This window comes from Rhinatrema bivittatum, chromosome 3 (assembly GCF_901001135.1).
Source record: "Rhinatrema bivittatum chromosome 3, aRhiBiv1.1, whole genome shotgun sequence".
NCBI lineage: Eukaryota > Metazoa > Chordata > Amphibia > Gymnophiona > Rhinatrematidae > Rhinatrema > Rhinatrema bivittatum.
This window is the reverse complement of record NC_042617.1, coordinates 394,679,006-394,695,835: the sequence shown is the minus strand read 5'-3', so window position 1 is coordinate 394,695,835 and position 16,830 is coordinate 394,679,006. Positions and strand designations below refer to the sequence as shown.

General features: G+C 44.3%; 1 protein-coding gene across 3 annotated transcripts in view; it reads right to left on the bottom strand.

The window, feature by feature from the left end:
- LMBRD1 (LMBR1 domain containing 1) overlaps window positions 1–12,386 on the bottom strand; it is a 591,116-nt gene extending 578,730 nt beyond the window's left edge. For all 3 annotated transcript variants that reach the window (XM_029595663.1, XM_029595662.1, XM_029595664.1), the window contains exon 1: window positions 12,230–12,386. In XM_029595663.1, the coding sequence (XP_029451523.1) occupies window positions 12,230–12,358 (129 nt within the window). In that variant the 5' untranslated portion in view covers window positions 12,359–12,386. The remainder of the gene's footprint in view (window positions 1–12,229) is intronic.
- Window positions 12,387–16,830: the final 4,444 nt, after the last annotated feature.

Sequence of the window (16,830 nt, the reverse complement as noted above, 5' to 3'; positions counted from 1 at the left end):
GGCAGATGAAATTTAATGTGGACAAGTGCAAGGTGTTGCATATAGGGAAAAATAACCGTTGCTGTAGTTACACGATGTTAGGTTCCATATTAGGAGCTACCACCCAGGAAAAAGATCTAGGCATCATAGTGGATAATACTTTAAAATAGTCAGCTCAGTGTGCTGCAGCAGTCAAAAAAGCAAATAGAATATTAGGAATTATTAGGAAGGGAATGGTTAATAGAACAGAAAATGTCATAATGCCTCTATATCGCTCCATGGTGAGACCACACCTTGAATACTGTGTACAATTCTGGTCGCCGCATCTCAAAAAAGATATAGTTGCGATGGAGAAGGTACAGAGAAGGGCAACCAAAATGATAAAGGGGATGGAACAGCTTCCCTATGAGGATAGGCTGAAGAGATTAGGGCTGTTCAGCTTGGAGAAGAGACGGCTGAGTGGGGATATGATAGAGGTCTTTAAGATCATGAGAGGTCTTGAACGAGTAGATGTGACTAGGTTATTTACACTTTCGAATAATAGAAGGACTAGGGGGCATTCCATGAAGTTAGCAAGTAGCACATTTAAGACTAATCGGAGAAATTCTTTTTCACTCAAGGCACAATAAAGCTCTGGAATTTGTTGCCAGAGGATGTGGTTAGTGCAGTTAGTGTAGCTGGGTTCAAGAAAGGTTTGGATAAGTTCTTGGAGGAGAAGTCCATTAATGGCTATTAATCAATTTTACTTAGGGAATAGCCACTGCTATTAATTGCATCAGTAGCATGGGATCTTCTTCGTGTTTGGGTAATTGCCAGGTTCTTGTGGCCTGGTTTTGGCCTCTGTTGGAAACAGGATGCTGGGCTTGATGGACCCTTGGGTCTGACTCAGCATGGCAATTTCTTATGTTCTTAAGTCACCCTTCCCGTTCTATGCATTTTCCTTTGCAATTCCCCTCTTTTTTTCTCTCTCTCTTTTACAGCCTACTTCCCCATTGGACATGTCTGTATGGCTAACCACACTTGACAACACTGCATGCCCCAACCCGCTATCTGAAGCTGCCAGTTGTTCTAGGCAGTAGTGAGAGGTGAAGGTATGGATAGATGACCATGTAGTAGCTCTACAGATATCTTCAATCAGTACGTTGCGAAGATGAACAGTGGAGGACACTGTGGCTCGCACTTGATGCACCTTGACAGATCCCGCCAATGGTATATGAGTGGACTTATGGCAGAACTGAATGATCCAGTTGAAGATTGCTCTCTTGGAGACTGCCACGCCCAGTGAGTTGGGATCAAATGAGACAAACAACTGTGATGAGTGCCGGTGAGGCTGCATCCTTTGTTTATAGTACAAATAAACTCTTTTACAGACCAAAGAGTGAAGTAGTCTCTCCCGCTTATCATGCAGTTTAGGAAAGAAGATAGGAAGGGATATGGCTTGATTGATATGAAAAGCTGACACTATTTTCGGAAGGAATTTGGGATGCGTCCTGAGTACTACTTCATCTTTATAAAAAACTGTAAATAGGACGAGAAGTGTACCAAGGCTTGGAGCTCACCCACCCATTGAGCTGAGGTGATAGCTACAAGAAAAAACACTTTCCAATTGAGGAATTTCAGAGGGACCCCTCATCAGAGCAGACAAAACCTCATTCAAATCCCAAGGCACTGGAGGTTGTCTGATGGGAGGATGAAGGTGAAGAAGGCCTCTCAAACGATATACCAATGGATGGGAAGCCACCGAGGAATCTCGGTCTCTCTTATGGTAAGCAGCTATAGCACTTAAATGAACCCTTGAGGATGTAGCGAGACCAGATTCTGAAAGATGGAGCAAGTAATCAAGAAGGCCCCTTGGCGACAAAGAAAAAGAGCTAATTCAATGATCTTGACACCACTGCACATATCTTTTCCACTTGAAGGAATAATTCCGTGTGGTTGAGAGCTTCTTTGCCACTATGTGTTGAATGCCTGGTGAGAGAGCTAAACCTTGTAAGATTTTGCGTTCAACATCCAGGCCGTCAGGTGGCGTGAAGAATGGAGAGGGTGAAGAAGAAAGCCCCCTTGAGTTAGGAGATATGGGTCTTGACCGAAATATAAATCAGACGGGTCTCGGAATACTGCACCAGATACGCAAACCAGGGTTGCTTCGGCCATGCTGGTGCTATGAGAATCATATGAGCCTTGTCCTGGATCACCTTTTGAACTGTTCCTGAGATCAGAGAAAAGCGGGGGAAAGGCATATAGGTGGCCTGTCGACCAAGACAGGAGAAAGGCATCTTACAATTTCCTGAGTCAGCTGGGTCGGACCGAACAGAACTATGCTACTTTCCAATTTTGTTCAGTAGCAAAAAGATCCAACCAAAGCTGACCCCACTGCAGGAAGATCTTGTCAGCTACTGACTGGCTGAGGGATCATTCATGAGGGTGAAACACTCTGCCAACGCGATCTGCTAACGTATTTGCTATTCTGGGTAAATATGTCACACAAAGTTACTGAGTTTGATGGCCCACTCCCAGATCCATGCTCAGCAAAGGAGCCAGGAGCCCGAGCCTCCCTGTTTGTTCACATAGAACATGGTCACCTGATTGTCCATGTGAATTATAAGGGAATTGCTTCGTAATAGATGAGCAAACGCCCTTAAAGCGTATCTGACTGAGTTCTAGAAGGTTGATTTGGTAGGACTGTTCGTCTAACAACCATAGGCCCTGTGTTTTGTAGTACAGAAAATGAACACCCTAACCCTGCTGAGTGCACGTGTCTGTGGTGAGGATGAGATTGTGGGGCGGCTTCCGGAGGGGGAACTCCATTCCCAGCACTCCCGGCTCCAGCCACCAATGAATGTCTCTCAGCATGGAGTCCAACAAGGTTTGAAGAATAAGACCCAGATGCAGTTCCAATGGTCTCAGGAAAAAACCTGTATGCAAAGCCTTTGATTTTGTTTTACAGAACCTTTTTATCTTAAGCTTTACTATTTCCTATACATGGATTTAAGACCTTTTAACCCCAAATCACATCAAGAGGTTCTATATGTATACTAAGTAACACGTAAATACCAAAGCACTGTGGTGATGTATGCTCAAGGCTCAGGAATGTTAAAAGATACCAAAAAAAAACTGTGAGAAGTAATACCAAATAAGGGCAAAGGGCAAATGGGCATGACAGAGATAACTGTATAAAGTTTTGGTTAGAAGAAAAACATTTGACTGGCATCTTTTCTCTGCTACTTTACAGGCAGCTGGTGGAGATCTGATTCCAGTACCTTAGAAAATGACTGTGTAGTGTTTTAAGTTTACTTTTCTGAATTTCTTTTCCTTTACTCCTAGAAAAAGAAAACCTGCATTAATTAGCCCACAATTAAGGATCCAGAGTACCAAATTCCATAAACAGCAATAAGTTCTTTACTTTAAAGAAAACTGCCTAAGTTGTTTTGTAAGAAAATGCGAATTAACAGGTTATCGTCCCATCTTCTTTGTTATGGGTTGGCAGTATTGGGTCCATTGAGACTTTAAGCCCCACTGGAGGTGTCTGATGTAAAGGCAGGTGTGGGAGACTACCTGAATGGCTGATGTCATGTGTCCCAGGAGTACAAGCAACTGGCGCACCGTGATCACCAATCTGCGTAGCGAGTCTGTACAGAGATGAAGCCTTTTGATTCTTTCTTGAGGAAGGAAGGCACGAGATTGGATCGAGTCTATCCTGACTCCTATTAATTGCAGTATCTGGGTCAGTTTGAGTACAGACTTCTTATAGTTGATGAGGAATCCTAGAGACTATTGTCTTCAAATGTCCTTGCACTGACAACTGGCTGGTGGAGACTATCAGCAAGTCATCCATATAGAGAAAAAAATTCTGATTCCTTGGCATCTTAGATGAGCCACTGCCACAGCCAAACATTTGGTTAAAAAAAAACAAAAAACTCTGGGAGCTGAGAAAAGGATAGGACCCTTATATTGTTAGTGAGTCAAAGCTAACGGGAAGCATAGGAAACTGCCAGCCAGAAGGGTGCATCAGGATATGTGTAAGCATCTTTGAGATCCAGACAACAGATCCAATCGTTCTTCTGAATGAACAGAAGGACCAACTTAAGGGATGTCATCTTGAATTTCACCGTTCAAAAGGTGTTTGTTGAGGGAATGTAGGTCTAGAAAAGGCCTTTTCAGAAAAGGAAATACTGGGAGTAGTATCCTGTATTGATTTGGTGGTCTGCTGATGGGAGTAAGGTTTGGACCTCCTGCTCCAGTAGAGACAATTGAGAAACATCCTTCAAGTGGCCGGCATGACGGCAAAGGGAGGGTATGATGGTAAAACCCAGACAACCACCCTCACGCACTATCCTTAGGACCCACTGATCAGAGGTGATCCAACTCCACTCCAAGGAAAACTGGCATATCCTGCCTCCCACTGATAAGTGAGGCTGTGTCTGGGTTAGCCTCAAAAAGACTGAGGGGGCTTAGGAATTGTTAGCTGTGAGAGTTTCTGTTGTCTGCGATCCCTCTGGCACCCCCTAGGTTGAGTTGACAATGACTGCATACGAGGTTGTTTGAACAGTTGATATGTCTGAGGTCTGAATGGTTGAAAAGATGGTTGAAAAGATGATAATAAGGCTTGCGATAGGGATAGTAAAATCTTTTTGTTGCAGACTGAGAGTCCAACATTGACGACAAAGACTGCACCACTACATTTTGTTCTTTGATCTGGGACACTGTCCCCTTCAATCTGTTGCCAATCAGGTTGTTGCCCAAGCACAGCAGATTTGCCAGCTTATCATGCACGTCTTCCCTAAAAGAGCTGGAACAGAGCCAAGCTATCCGACGACCAGCAATGGTGGTGACAGAAGTTTGGGAAGAAGTTTTGAAGGACTCAGACTGCCCTCAGCAAATGTCACAACCTCTGTTCCATATCATACAGTTGAGGCGTAACTAGCTAACCCGTTTTGGAGCACAAGAACGGCTTCAATGACTGCAGGCATTCAAATAGATACTGGACCATATAAAACTGATGTGGGATCCTAGATGTTAACGTTGCACTTTGAAATGTTTTCTTAGTAAAGTCATCAAGAAGTCTGTGTTGCCTCAGAGGAGTAGACGCATGCAGTCTGGATTTTTTTAGTACATTTCATTGCTGATTCCACAACCACTGATGGGAGCTGAATGACTCCATAGGTCGCAGACTTTTGCAACCTAAATTTCAAATCCAATTTCCTGGAAACTGTGAGCTTAGAGGGGGACTCCCACATTTTTCAGAGCACCGCATCAAGAACTTTATAGGAAGGCAGGGCCAATGCTTAAGCTGGAATATCTAAAATCTTTAGAATTCTGAAAACCTCTTACAGAGGATCAAGGAGTTTCTGGACTTCCTCTCCCAGAACATTACCCAGCTTCTCCACAAACTGCAAACAGGTCAAATCTTCTGGGGGAGAAGAGTGGTCTGGTGGCTCTTCTGGCGGTGTCTGATGGAGTACCCATCAAGCTGGTGAGCGAAAGGTCTGGTGGAGAGTCCAGATGGACCGACTAAGGTGACAGCTGAGAGTCCTCCCCTTTATCTGGAGTCAGGAACATGGGTGCCTCCAGAGAGGCAAGGGCACAGTCAGGCCTTCGCCACTCAGACCCAGAATATGCGGGGACGGAATCCCTGGATACCAAGATGAGAATAGATTCCTTATGATAGTTGTTGAATTCTGATCCATAGCCTGTTAAGATGGGCCAGATGTGGATTTGAAGGGGGCCACTGTTTTTCCAGTGCTACGGGAGCTGAGGAACGCTTTCCATGAGGGTGTATGGCTACAGATAAGATGTCTGAGGAAGCTTGTGTCCAGACCCAGGAATCCTTGTCCCATGGAGCTGATTTGTCTCCTGGAGAAAGCTCCTCTTAAAAAATGAAGATTTAAGGTGAGAACATGTAGATAAATATGAATATGATACTTATACCATAAATTCAACAGCAAAAAACCTCACATAAAAGATCAAACGACTGAATTACCAACGAGGAAACAAATTTACTACTAGAATTAAAAATGGGAATTAGTATAAAAAAAGGATGTGCTCTTTACCAAATAATGCACAGGCTCTTGCCCGCAATGGGCTTCAACCAGCATCATACAGAATCGCACTCAGTTCACATCACATTTTTTCCCCATGTTTTCATAACTCAAATGATTTTTTTGTTTTTCTAATTCTTACCTATAACTTTTTCATTTTTATAATCTTAAAATCTTTCCCAAAAATAATTTTTTTAATTACTTATCTTTTGTTGAAAAATTCCTTTAGATTTCAGTTTGATGACTACGGTGCTTAAATCTCAGTCCCAAAACACTCCCAATATTGAGAAAGTTTCGGCACTAAGTGCCTTCTCTTAAGGAGCATGTTGCAGCTGAGCAAATCTAGACAGGAGATAACAATCAAAGCTCCACCCATGACACTGCCTGAGCCCTAGTGAAATGGTAACGGCTAGTCAGCACCACAAACACAGCCATGATAACCTCCTTAACCCAATGGGCTAACATAACCCAGGATGCCGACTCACCCTTTTTACCTCCACTGTGGAGAACAAACAGGCAGACAGTCTTCCTGAGAGGTTTAAATAACCTCCAATACCAATGTGTATGATAGAGGTCTACAAAATTACGAAAGAACTTAAACAGGCTATTGTAAATTGGTTATTTACTCTTTCAGATAATACAAGGACTGGGGGTTTCTCCATGAAGTTAGCAAGTAGGACATTTAAAACAAATCTGAGAAAATTCTTTTTTTACTCGCCCAGTTAAGCTCTGGAATTCATTGCCAGAGAATGTGGTTAAGGCAGTTAATATAGCTGGGCTTAAAGGAGATTTGAATACCGTATTTTATGCTCCATAAGACGCACTTTTTTCCCCCCAAAAGTGGGGAGAAAATGTCTGTGCGTCTTATGGAGCGAATGTAGCGTCTCTCCCTCTCGCGCGCTGTCCCCTTCCTCCTCCCCCCAACTCAGCTCAATCAGCATGGCGGCGCAGGTCAAATGCACACCGCCCCCATGACCCTCTGGTGCATCTGGACAGATGCGAGGGAGATGGGCCCACCATGGGCCCAGATGCTGTGTGTCGTCCTCCGCCGGCACAGCTCAAGCTCCCTGCCGATCTGCTGCTCCTGGGGTGCACCCCGCCGCAAGGGCCGGCGCGGCACAGGCCAGACATCAGCCACCCGAACCACGTGGGCTATGGAGGCCCCTCCAGTTCAGACGGCTGGCATTTGACCTGCGCTAAGCCAGCCTTCGCAGCAAGATGCACTCCGGGAACAGCAGACCAGCAGGGAGCTGTTTGAACTGAAGGGGCCTCCATAGCACACGCGGTTCTAACAGCTGATGTCCAAGCTGCGCCTCACCCATCTTCGCAGTGAGATGCACCCCGGGAACGGCAGACCAGCGGGGAACTTGGGCTCTGCCGGCGGAGGATGATACATGGCATCGGGGTTTGTAGTTGCTGCAGGCCATTTCCTTCTCATTTGCTTGGATGTATTGGAGGGTCATGGGGGTAGTATACTGCCTGGGATGGAGAATACATGACACAGACCTTTGCTTTTTTGGTTCTTTGTGTGTTTCAGTGATTTCTGATAAAATGTTTCTTGCATATGAAGCAATGTGGCTTTTCAGAACTGATTAGCAGTTTGACAACTGAAATTAATGGAAAGCAAATAGAATTACTGCCTGTGCTGATTAAGTGGCTACCTGTTGAACTATTAAGAGCAAATTGCTCTCCTAATCAATGTAATATAGCCCTGACTATTTATTACTGAACTTTGGAGCAGTCATGAAAGTTTAAAATAACTGGTGTGAGAGAGCTGTGTGTATGAAGGAGAGTCTGAGTGTGTGATTGTCTGTGGGTATGTGTACATGTGAGGGAGAGCCAGTGAGTGTGAAAGAGCCTATGTATCTATGTGAGGGAGAGAAAAACCAGTGAGTGTGAGTACCTGTGTGGATGTTCTCTGCCTTACTATAAAAAACAAAATCAAAAAAAAATATCCCACGGACAGCCACCAGGGGGGAGCTCTGTACAGAGCCCCTCATGGGAGCAGAATTTTTTTCTTCTTATTTTCCTCCTCTAAATCCTAGGTGTGTCTTATGGTCAGGTGCGTCTTATAGTGCGAAAAATACGGTAAGTTTCTAGAGGAAAAGTCCATAAATTGTTCTTACTCAAATTGACTTAGGAAATAGCCACTGCGTATTTCTGGCCTTAGTAGCATGAGATCTATGTAATGTTTGGGTACTCGCCAGGTACCTGTGGGCCTGGATTGGCCACTGTTGGAAACAGGATGCTGGGCTTGATGGACTCTCGGTCTGACCCAGTATGGCAACTTTATGTTCTTATGACATCCAAGGTCCTTAACAGACAATATTCATCCACAACTCTCTCCCTGTCCAACATTGGCAGGGAAATCGATTGGTTCAAATGAAAATCCAAGACCACTTTTGGCAAAAAAGGATGGAACAGTGCAAAGCAGGACCACCTGCAGGAATGGTTCCTGGCAAGAAGAGCCCGCAGCTCGGACCCGACACGCAAAACAATTCACTATGAGAAACACCATCTTCAAGAATTAACCTCAAGGAGAGACTACACAGTGTTCGAAAAGAGAAATTTGCCAAAATTTTAGAACCAGATTAAGACTCCATAAGGGCATTGGCATACTCAAGGGATGACGAAGAAACTTCAAAACTTTCAAAAACCAGCTATGTCTGGATGGGCCGACAAGGGTCCGCCATTCACCTGACCCTTGAAACTGGCAAGGGCTGCCACCTACACCTTCAAGAATTTAAGGGCCAAGCCCTTAATTGATCCATCCTGTAAAAATTAAAAAGTGAGCGGGATCTTAACCAAACGAGGAAGCACGCCTCGTTCCTCACACCAAGACTCAAACACTCTTCAATCCGAAAGTAAGCTAAAAAAAAACGGGAGAACATTTGTGCTTGATGATGGAACACAAAACAGTGGAAATTCCACGCTTCAGCAACTGAGCTACACGAAGAATAGGTCCGTCATAGCAGGTCCCTGTTGCCCATTAACAGGGAGGAGAGCCCATCAGGAGCCTCCGCAGATCTGCATACCACAGCCTCCTGGGCCAATTTGGAGCCATCAGAAGCACCAGCTCCGTGTGTTTTTCGATCTTCGGAATCACTCTGCCCATTATGGGCCACAGGGAAAAGCATTCAGAAGCTTGTACTCCAGCCACTCCTTCTCAAAAGCATCGATGCCCAAGGACTTCAGATCTCCCCTGCGACTGAAAAATGGAAGAACATTCACATTGTGCAATGTGACCAGCAAGTCTAGAAATGATAGGCCCCAGCAACCCACTATGAGCTGGAAAGCTTCATCCGACAATTCCCATTCTCTGATGAGAAAATTGACTCTTACATTGGCTTGTCCCCACAACGTGGAAGCAGAGATTTCCTGGAGATCTACTTCCGCCCATTCCAAGAGCTGGACTATTTCCTGCGACACTTGCTGGCTCTTGGTGCATTCCTAGCAAAAATATCAGATGATGACGTCCCCAAGACTGTGGGGCTGCCATGTGTTAAAGAAGACATTGGCCCTGAGCAAATACCCACCCCAAAGTGGAAAAAAAAAAAAAAAGCAGGGGTCTCCATACACCCATTCCCTTTCAGATAAAGCAGATTGATTTTTTTGATTGGGTGAAACAGAGAATTGGATAGAGGAAGAGCTCTCAAAGTGATTTACTTGGAATTCAGCAAAGATTTTGATACAGTCCTGCATAGGAGGCTTGTGAATAAAATGAGAAGCTTGGGAGTGGGTGCCAAGATGGTGGAGTGGATTACAAACTGGTTGACTGACAGGAGACAGCATGTAATCGTAAAATTCTCTGGGTCCTGTCTATTCTGTGTGTTGGGCTGAGATTGGATACACATAATGCAGCGAGACAGAGAGGAAAGCGAGACACAAAAGGGAAATATACACACATGGTGGGCATAGAAGGAGAAGACAGGAAAGCATGTAGTGAAAAACGAAGGCAAAGTGGAAGAAAAGGAGAAATAGAGGGATGAGATGAGGTAATGGAAGAAAGATTAAAAAAGAGTGGTGAAAAGTTAAAAAAATAGATAAAATACAATAGAATGAGATGAAGGATAGAGGAGAAATGGGAAGAAGTGGCATAGAGGGGAAATAATGTTAGTTGTGGGGGGAGAGGTGCTAGACGATTGGCCCCGATCCTGGTTTTCAAGGCTTTCAGGTGGGAAAAGATCTTCTGAAATTTTGAGTCAGGATCAGGTCATATATCTTATTTGTTACTTTTACATCTGTGTTTGTATAAGATCAATGAGAATGCTGTAGATATTTGTATTGCGCAAACATCATACATTTGTGACAACCTCTTCAGAGAAATGATTTGGTGGGTATTAGTCGGCATAGTAGAAGTGAAGTTCAAGAAGTTGGAGGAGGTTCTTCAAGAACCATTCAGCCCGATTTTAAAAGGCCCGTGCATGTAAAAAAAATGGGGGTTACGCACGCAGCCAGGCCCTGTGCATACTGCACACATTTTACAAAGGCCCATTACGCACCAAAGTGCCGGGCCCAAAGAAAGGAGCAGGCTGGGGTTAGCCGCTCTCCCGGGGAAGTAAACGCTGGCGCACAGAGTCTACTGCTGCTCCGGAGCAGTAAGGTGCAAAATTTAAAAAATTCAAATAATTAGGTAGGTGTCGGGGAGGAGAGGGGAAAAAGTAGGAAGGTTAGATAAGGGAATAGGGAAGTTCCCTCCCACTCTGCTCCTTAATTGGGAAGGAAGTGGAGAAGCCCTACTCGCGTCACTGTACGTTGCTTTTTAAAATCCCCCCCCCTCCATGCACGCTAGTCGCAGGCCGCCCGCACATGCATTCACGGATGTTAAAATCCGGTGCACATGTGCGTGCAGATATAGTATTTTATAACATGCATGTGGCAACAGATGCATGTTATAAAACTGGCACATCCAAGTGCACAAACCAGGAATCACACATGGGCACGCGCAGATCTTAAAATTGACCCCATAGTGTTTTTTAGGTGTTGCATGTAAAGGATAAAGTTAGGGTATGTTGCACCAGGAGCATCAATGCATGACTGCAGTGCTGTGGTAAGAGAGTCGTTTGATTTTATTGGAGTCTCTGGACCAATAAAATAATTTACAATAGCAATGGACTGAAAGGGAAATCATACTTCTAAGTAAAAAGTTAAGATCGTGCATTGTCAAAGATCGAAATTAGCTGAGGAGTTTGTTGGATGGAAGGGCAAAGGCCTGGTCCAGCCAGCCAGCACCATTTTAAAAAAAAATGCCCAGAGCTTAGGGGCCACTCCAGGACCCCACTACATCACCAGGTTTCACATGTAAATCCTGAAAGGCTGAATATTTACTTGGAGTTGGGGGTTGGGAACAGGGCCTTACCCAGACCTCAGCCCAGGGCTTAAACTAATTTTCTCTTTTTAGGGAGTCCACCACACTATTTTTAAACCCTTCTCACCCAGGTTGTCATTCAGTCCGAAGTTGACTCAGCACCTGAGAATGAGTACCACCTCTATCTGTCCTGTTCTTATTTTAAAAAACAAACAAAATATTTCAGAAAAATAAACACTAATTACTTGAATTTAAAAACAGTTTCCACAATTTCCCAGTGGTTTGGACTAGGTCCTTTCCACCTCTATAATTTTTACAACTCTGAAGAAGTAGTCACAAATGTATGATGTTATCTCAGTAAAAATATCATCTGCAATTTTAATACCGACCTTATATAAACTTAGATGTAAAAGTAACAAATAAGATATACGATCCGACCCCGAGTCTAAATTTCAAAAGATCTTTCCCCACCTGACAGCCTTGAAAACCAGAATCAGGGACAATCCAGTCTAGGCGAAACTAACTCATAACTAACAAACAAATAAATTCATTTGGAAACTGTGCATTAAGTACAGCTTTGCCATGGTTAGAGAAATTAATTACATATGCGTTAGAAACACTGTTTCTCTCTATCCACAACCAGCTTGGGAAGTGCAGGACTTGTTAAAACACACTAAGAAGGGCGTGGAGAAGGCGTGAGGAAGAGGAGGTGAAGGAGGAAGGAAAGGGATGGAACATGACAGGATAGGGGTAGCTTTTACTTAGAGCGGGGTGCGGGCAGGCTGCTGGTTGCTTTCCTTCCCACCGCAGCAGTGGGACAAGCACGGGTCGGACGTGACGGCACATCCTGCAAGCGGGGAGATAACTGGTTTCCGTAAGCAGAAAGTCAGCAGCGCCTGCCTACCAGTAACAGCACCCCGAAGATACACCACCCGACGACCACCTCTGAGAACACCGCCATCTTGGCTTCCGGACACGCGCACGCTGGATGCTGGTGTGCGCGGGGGCGTCTGTTGCCGCGTGACAGTGCCATGTGTGTTTACGTGCCTCAGGTGGGCGGGCTTTCCCCCACTGCGTCGGACCGTTCTATTTCGAGTCGGCTGCTGGGGCGGAGTCTGACCGGAGCCCTCTCCGCTGCCCTCAAGCTCAGTCGGGGTGCGAGAGTGTCTGCTCAGTTTCCGAGCGGGTTACTTGTTTTGAAATAGTTTTACGTGTATTGTTTGCTTGTGAAGAAATGGCCTGAGTCAAATTTGTTGATTCGACTTACGCAGACGCCACTTTTCTCTCAGATCAATGTTATTACTTTAGAACTATGTCATGTAGCTATTTATTTTCATTTATTAAGCCCCCCATCAATTTACCTGGCGTTAGGATAGCCAACTTTTTATTAAAAACTTTCCAGTCACTTAATCTGAAAATGAAAATAAAAAACAGTCCCCTCTTCTGTATCATACTGTTGTTTTTCCTGTTTTTATCTGCTATATTTTCTTGACTCCTTTCTCTGTTTTTCTTTGTATCTTTTTATCTCTTTTATCCAGCTCTCACCACCGCCCAGCTGACATTATTTCCCCTCAATGGCACTTCTTCCCATCTCTCTTCTATCCCTCACTTCACTCTTCTTATTCTATTTATCTCATCTATTTTTAAACTTTACACCACGCTGTTTCTTATCTTTTTTTTTCATTTCCCCATTTCATCCTTTTTTCTATCCCTTTCTTCCACTGTGCCCTCCTTACATGCCCCTCTTTGTCTCCTTCTCCCATGCCCTCCCATGTGTGCATATTTCCCTTTTAGGTATGGCTTAATTCTCTGTCTCTCTACCTGCTCCTCTTCTGTACCTGACTGTTTCTCCCTGCATTATGGTCCCCAGTCTCAGCCCAACACATAGAATAGACAGGACCCAGAAAAATGATGCTTTTGGAGATCTGCAGTCACAGGGCATTGTATAGGGCTAAACTGTGCCTCCACCTTTTTTCATGGCGTCCACTCAGCCCAGGACAGGAGATGGGGGTGGGGATACAGAAATGCAGATTCTGCAGGAAAGAACTGGAAACGGTTGCACATCTGGTTACTGGATGTGATGTGCTGATGTCAGAAGGGCTGTGTACAGAAAGGCACAACAAAATAGCATAGCTTATTCAATGGAATTTGTGTAAACATTATAATATCAACTTACCAAACAACCATTGGGAGCACATCCGTAATAGAATGGTGGAAAATGACAAAGTTGTACTCACCTGGAACATTCCTGTTCCCACAGACAGGAAAATAGATGCACAAAAAACAGATTTTGAGAAGGAGAAAAACACAAGACCAGCATTGCTGATAGAGGTGTTAGTACCCAGTGATTATTCTGTCTCATATGGAAATAACAAAGATCCTTAAGTACCAAGAGATACAATCAGAGACCAAGAAAATGTAGTAAAAAGATACAGAAATAGTCCCAATCATATAAGGTGCCACTGGTATGATTACGAGGAATTTTCAAGCGCATCTTGATATGTTGCCTGTTAAGATTACGCCCTATGAACTCCTGATGGGGGCTCTTTTTTGGTACAATGCAAATACTAAAAAGGACAATAGCAGTACATTTGATAGAATGAAATCATCCCCAATATGCCCTGGCTTATAAATGAGTTTCATTCCTGTCAAGGTATGTGCAAAAAAAACCTAATTGGAGAAAATGACCTCTGAGAAATGCTGGCTCTGCCCTCCCATAGTCTGTGAAGAAGGAAAGGAGCTGCCTGCACCAAGTGGAGTTTTAGCTTCCTCAGCGTTTGGACAGATCGGTCTCCAAGAGTGGGTTTTATACCTCTGCCAGTAGATGGAGATGGAGCAAAAGCTGACATCATGGCCATATTGTCCCACCCAACATCAGCTCACCAGTATTCTCCATCTCCAGCAGATGGTGGACATGCTTTTCCCTTCAGGGGGGGATTGCCTGTGAGTAAAAAAGAAAAAAAGAAGAAAGTCCAATTTTACCAAGCTACCCTTCAAGGGCTCACTTTTGTTTAGCAATGAATTGGAAAAATGGCAAGTAAATGGAGAGAGACCCAGGTCCCTCAGTTGTCAGAAGACAAGAAACCCATTGCTTGGTCTTTTCGGGCAAGTGCCACTCTCGAGACTACTGGCATTTTCGGCCTTATAGAGGAGGTTCTTCCCAGAGGTCACATCCCTTCCACTGGTCTCAGTCCTTTTGCCCCTGAGAGCCTCGAAAGTATGCAGGCTCCAGAGGTGGTCTTCCCAATTAAGGTTTGCCGGTTCATCTGGTGGTGCAGGAGATAAGTGGTTGCCTATTCACTTTTATCACAGGTGGGTCCAGATTACTTCAGATCAATGGGTTCTCGAAGTGTTTTGGGATGGGGTTGCTCTCAAATTTCTTTGCATTCCTTCGGATGCTTTTATTATCTCCATGCAACTCCCCTCAGAAGAGGGTGGAAGTGGAAGCAACGTTACAAAGGCTGTTGAACCTGAACGTGGTGATACTCATTCCCGAATCACAGAGAAATAGGGGCCGCTATTCCATTTATTTTGTCGTGCCCAAGAAGGAAGGGTCATTTCAGCCCATACTGGATCTAAAGGGTGTCAGCTGATATTTATGAGTCACGCATTTTAAGATGTAAACGGTAGGAGAGAAAACAAGATGGCGTCCGGAGCGGGAGCATAGTCGTGAGCTCCGCATTTCTCATTGCCTGTATTAAGCTTTTTAGCGATATTTCCATCCCAAATGCCTCACAAAAGAAAGGGCAAGGTCCGGGTATTTCCACCCGACCCAGACCTCGCAACCGGACAACGGCTAATGACAGACTTCGCCGCGGTCGCACCAGAAGCGGGGGAGGTCAGCCCCATTGGAGTTGTGGCGAGAGGAGAGCCATATTCTCCCGGGGAACTCTCACTAACCCCCCCGGATCCCAAAACGCCGGCGCGAGCTTTGCCCCTCGAGGGCGCCGGAGGCGCTGAGAAACATACCCAAGAGGTGAGGACAACTCAGCGGGGTGGCCCAGAAGACGTCCTCGAGGCCGGTGACCCCAGAGGAATCCTGCAGTCTCGCGTGGCTGAGACGCCAGGTGGTGAGGGGGAAATGGCGGCGTCCACCTCCAGGACAACGGGGGAGCCAGACGAAGAAGCAGGAAGTGGGGTAAGAAAATCTCTCACCCAGCAATTTACTAAGCCGGCGAAAATAACCCTGGAGAATATCTGGGATCTCATGAACGGAATGTCGGTTAAACTAGACAATCAAGCCCTACAACTTGAAAATATTTCCACTAAATTTGGGTTGCTCGAAAGAGAAACCCAACAGAAATTTACTGAACAAGGTAATTCCATTAAACAAATAACGGATGATATCAAAAGCCTCCAAAACACAAATGCTTCAATAATATCAGAAAGGATTTCCACACTGAGAAGGCTGGAGTCTATTGAGAATCATGTAAGACACTTAAATTTGAGATTCCTGAATTTCCCGATTATAATGGGGGAAATCCCTCTGCTATCATTCAAGAAATATATTTTGGAAGCCCTGAAGATCCCTCAGCAAGAGATACCACCTGTAAAAAAAATATTTTTTCTTCCAAATAGAACAAGCACTCCTCTAACAGTTCCCCAACAAGGGTCTGGATTTCAAAATCTGACCGATTACCTTGAAAATTCCAATATAGAAATAATAGATCGTGCTGTTCTTTTTGTCTCATTTTATGAAGAAAGTGATGTCTCTAAGATAATGAGGAATTATTTTAAAAATATTTCTACATTATTCTGTGGTGGACTCATTCGTGTTTATCCGGATTTGTCAAGATCTACTCAGCAGCGTAGAAAGGACTTCCTACAGATGAGACCTGAGACTATAGCACTGGGGGCTAGCTTCAAATTGAGGTACCCCTGCAAGTGCATTATCAAGCTGTCCAGGAACATATATATTTTCTTTCTACCAGATCAATTGAGGGCTTTTTTGTCTGGAAGGAGACTATCCGATGAGAACGTTGGGACAATGGAAAATTAGGTGCGAAGTAGGACATAATAATTTGATTGATATCGTGTGTACTCCTTGAATATTTCCTTTCTCTCCAATATTTCCTAAGTATTAAGAGACAGGATATTATGTTATTTTCATTGTATTTTGAAAAATTATCTTATTGTTATTTCCTAAATGTCTCTGAATTTCGGATACAAATGTTCTGTTTGTATATTCTTTAAAAAGATGATAAATAAAGAATTAAAAAAAAAAAAGATGTAAACGGTTCACTCTGTCATAATGGTAGTACAAGCAGGGGAGTACCTCACACCTCTGGATCTGACGGACGCATATCTTCATATTTGCATCCATCGGGAACATTAGCGGTTCCTTCGGTTTGCTATTCTGGATCATCATTACCAGTTTCAGGCCTTGCCTTTTGGGCTATCCACGGCGCTCAGGACCTTTTCCAAGGTCATGGTAGTGGATGCAGCAGCCTTCCTCAAGGAGGGCATTCTAATTCACCTCTATCTCAATGACTGGTTGATTCGAAC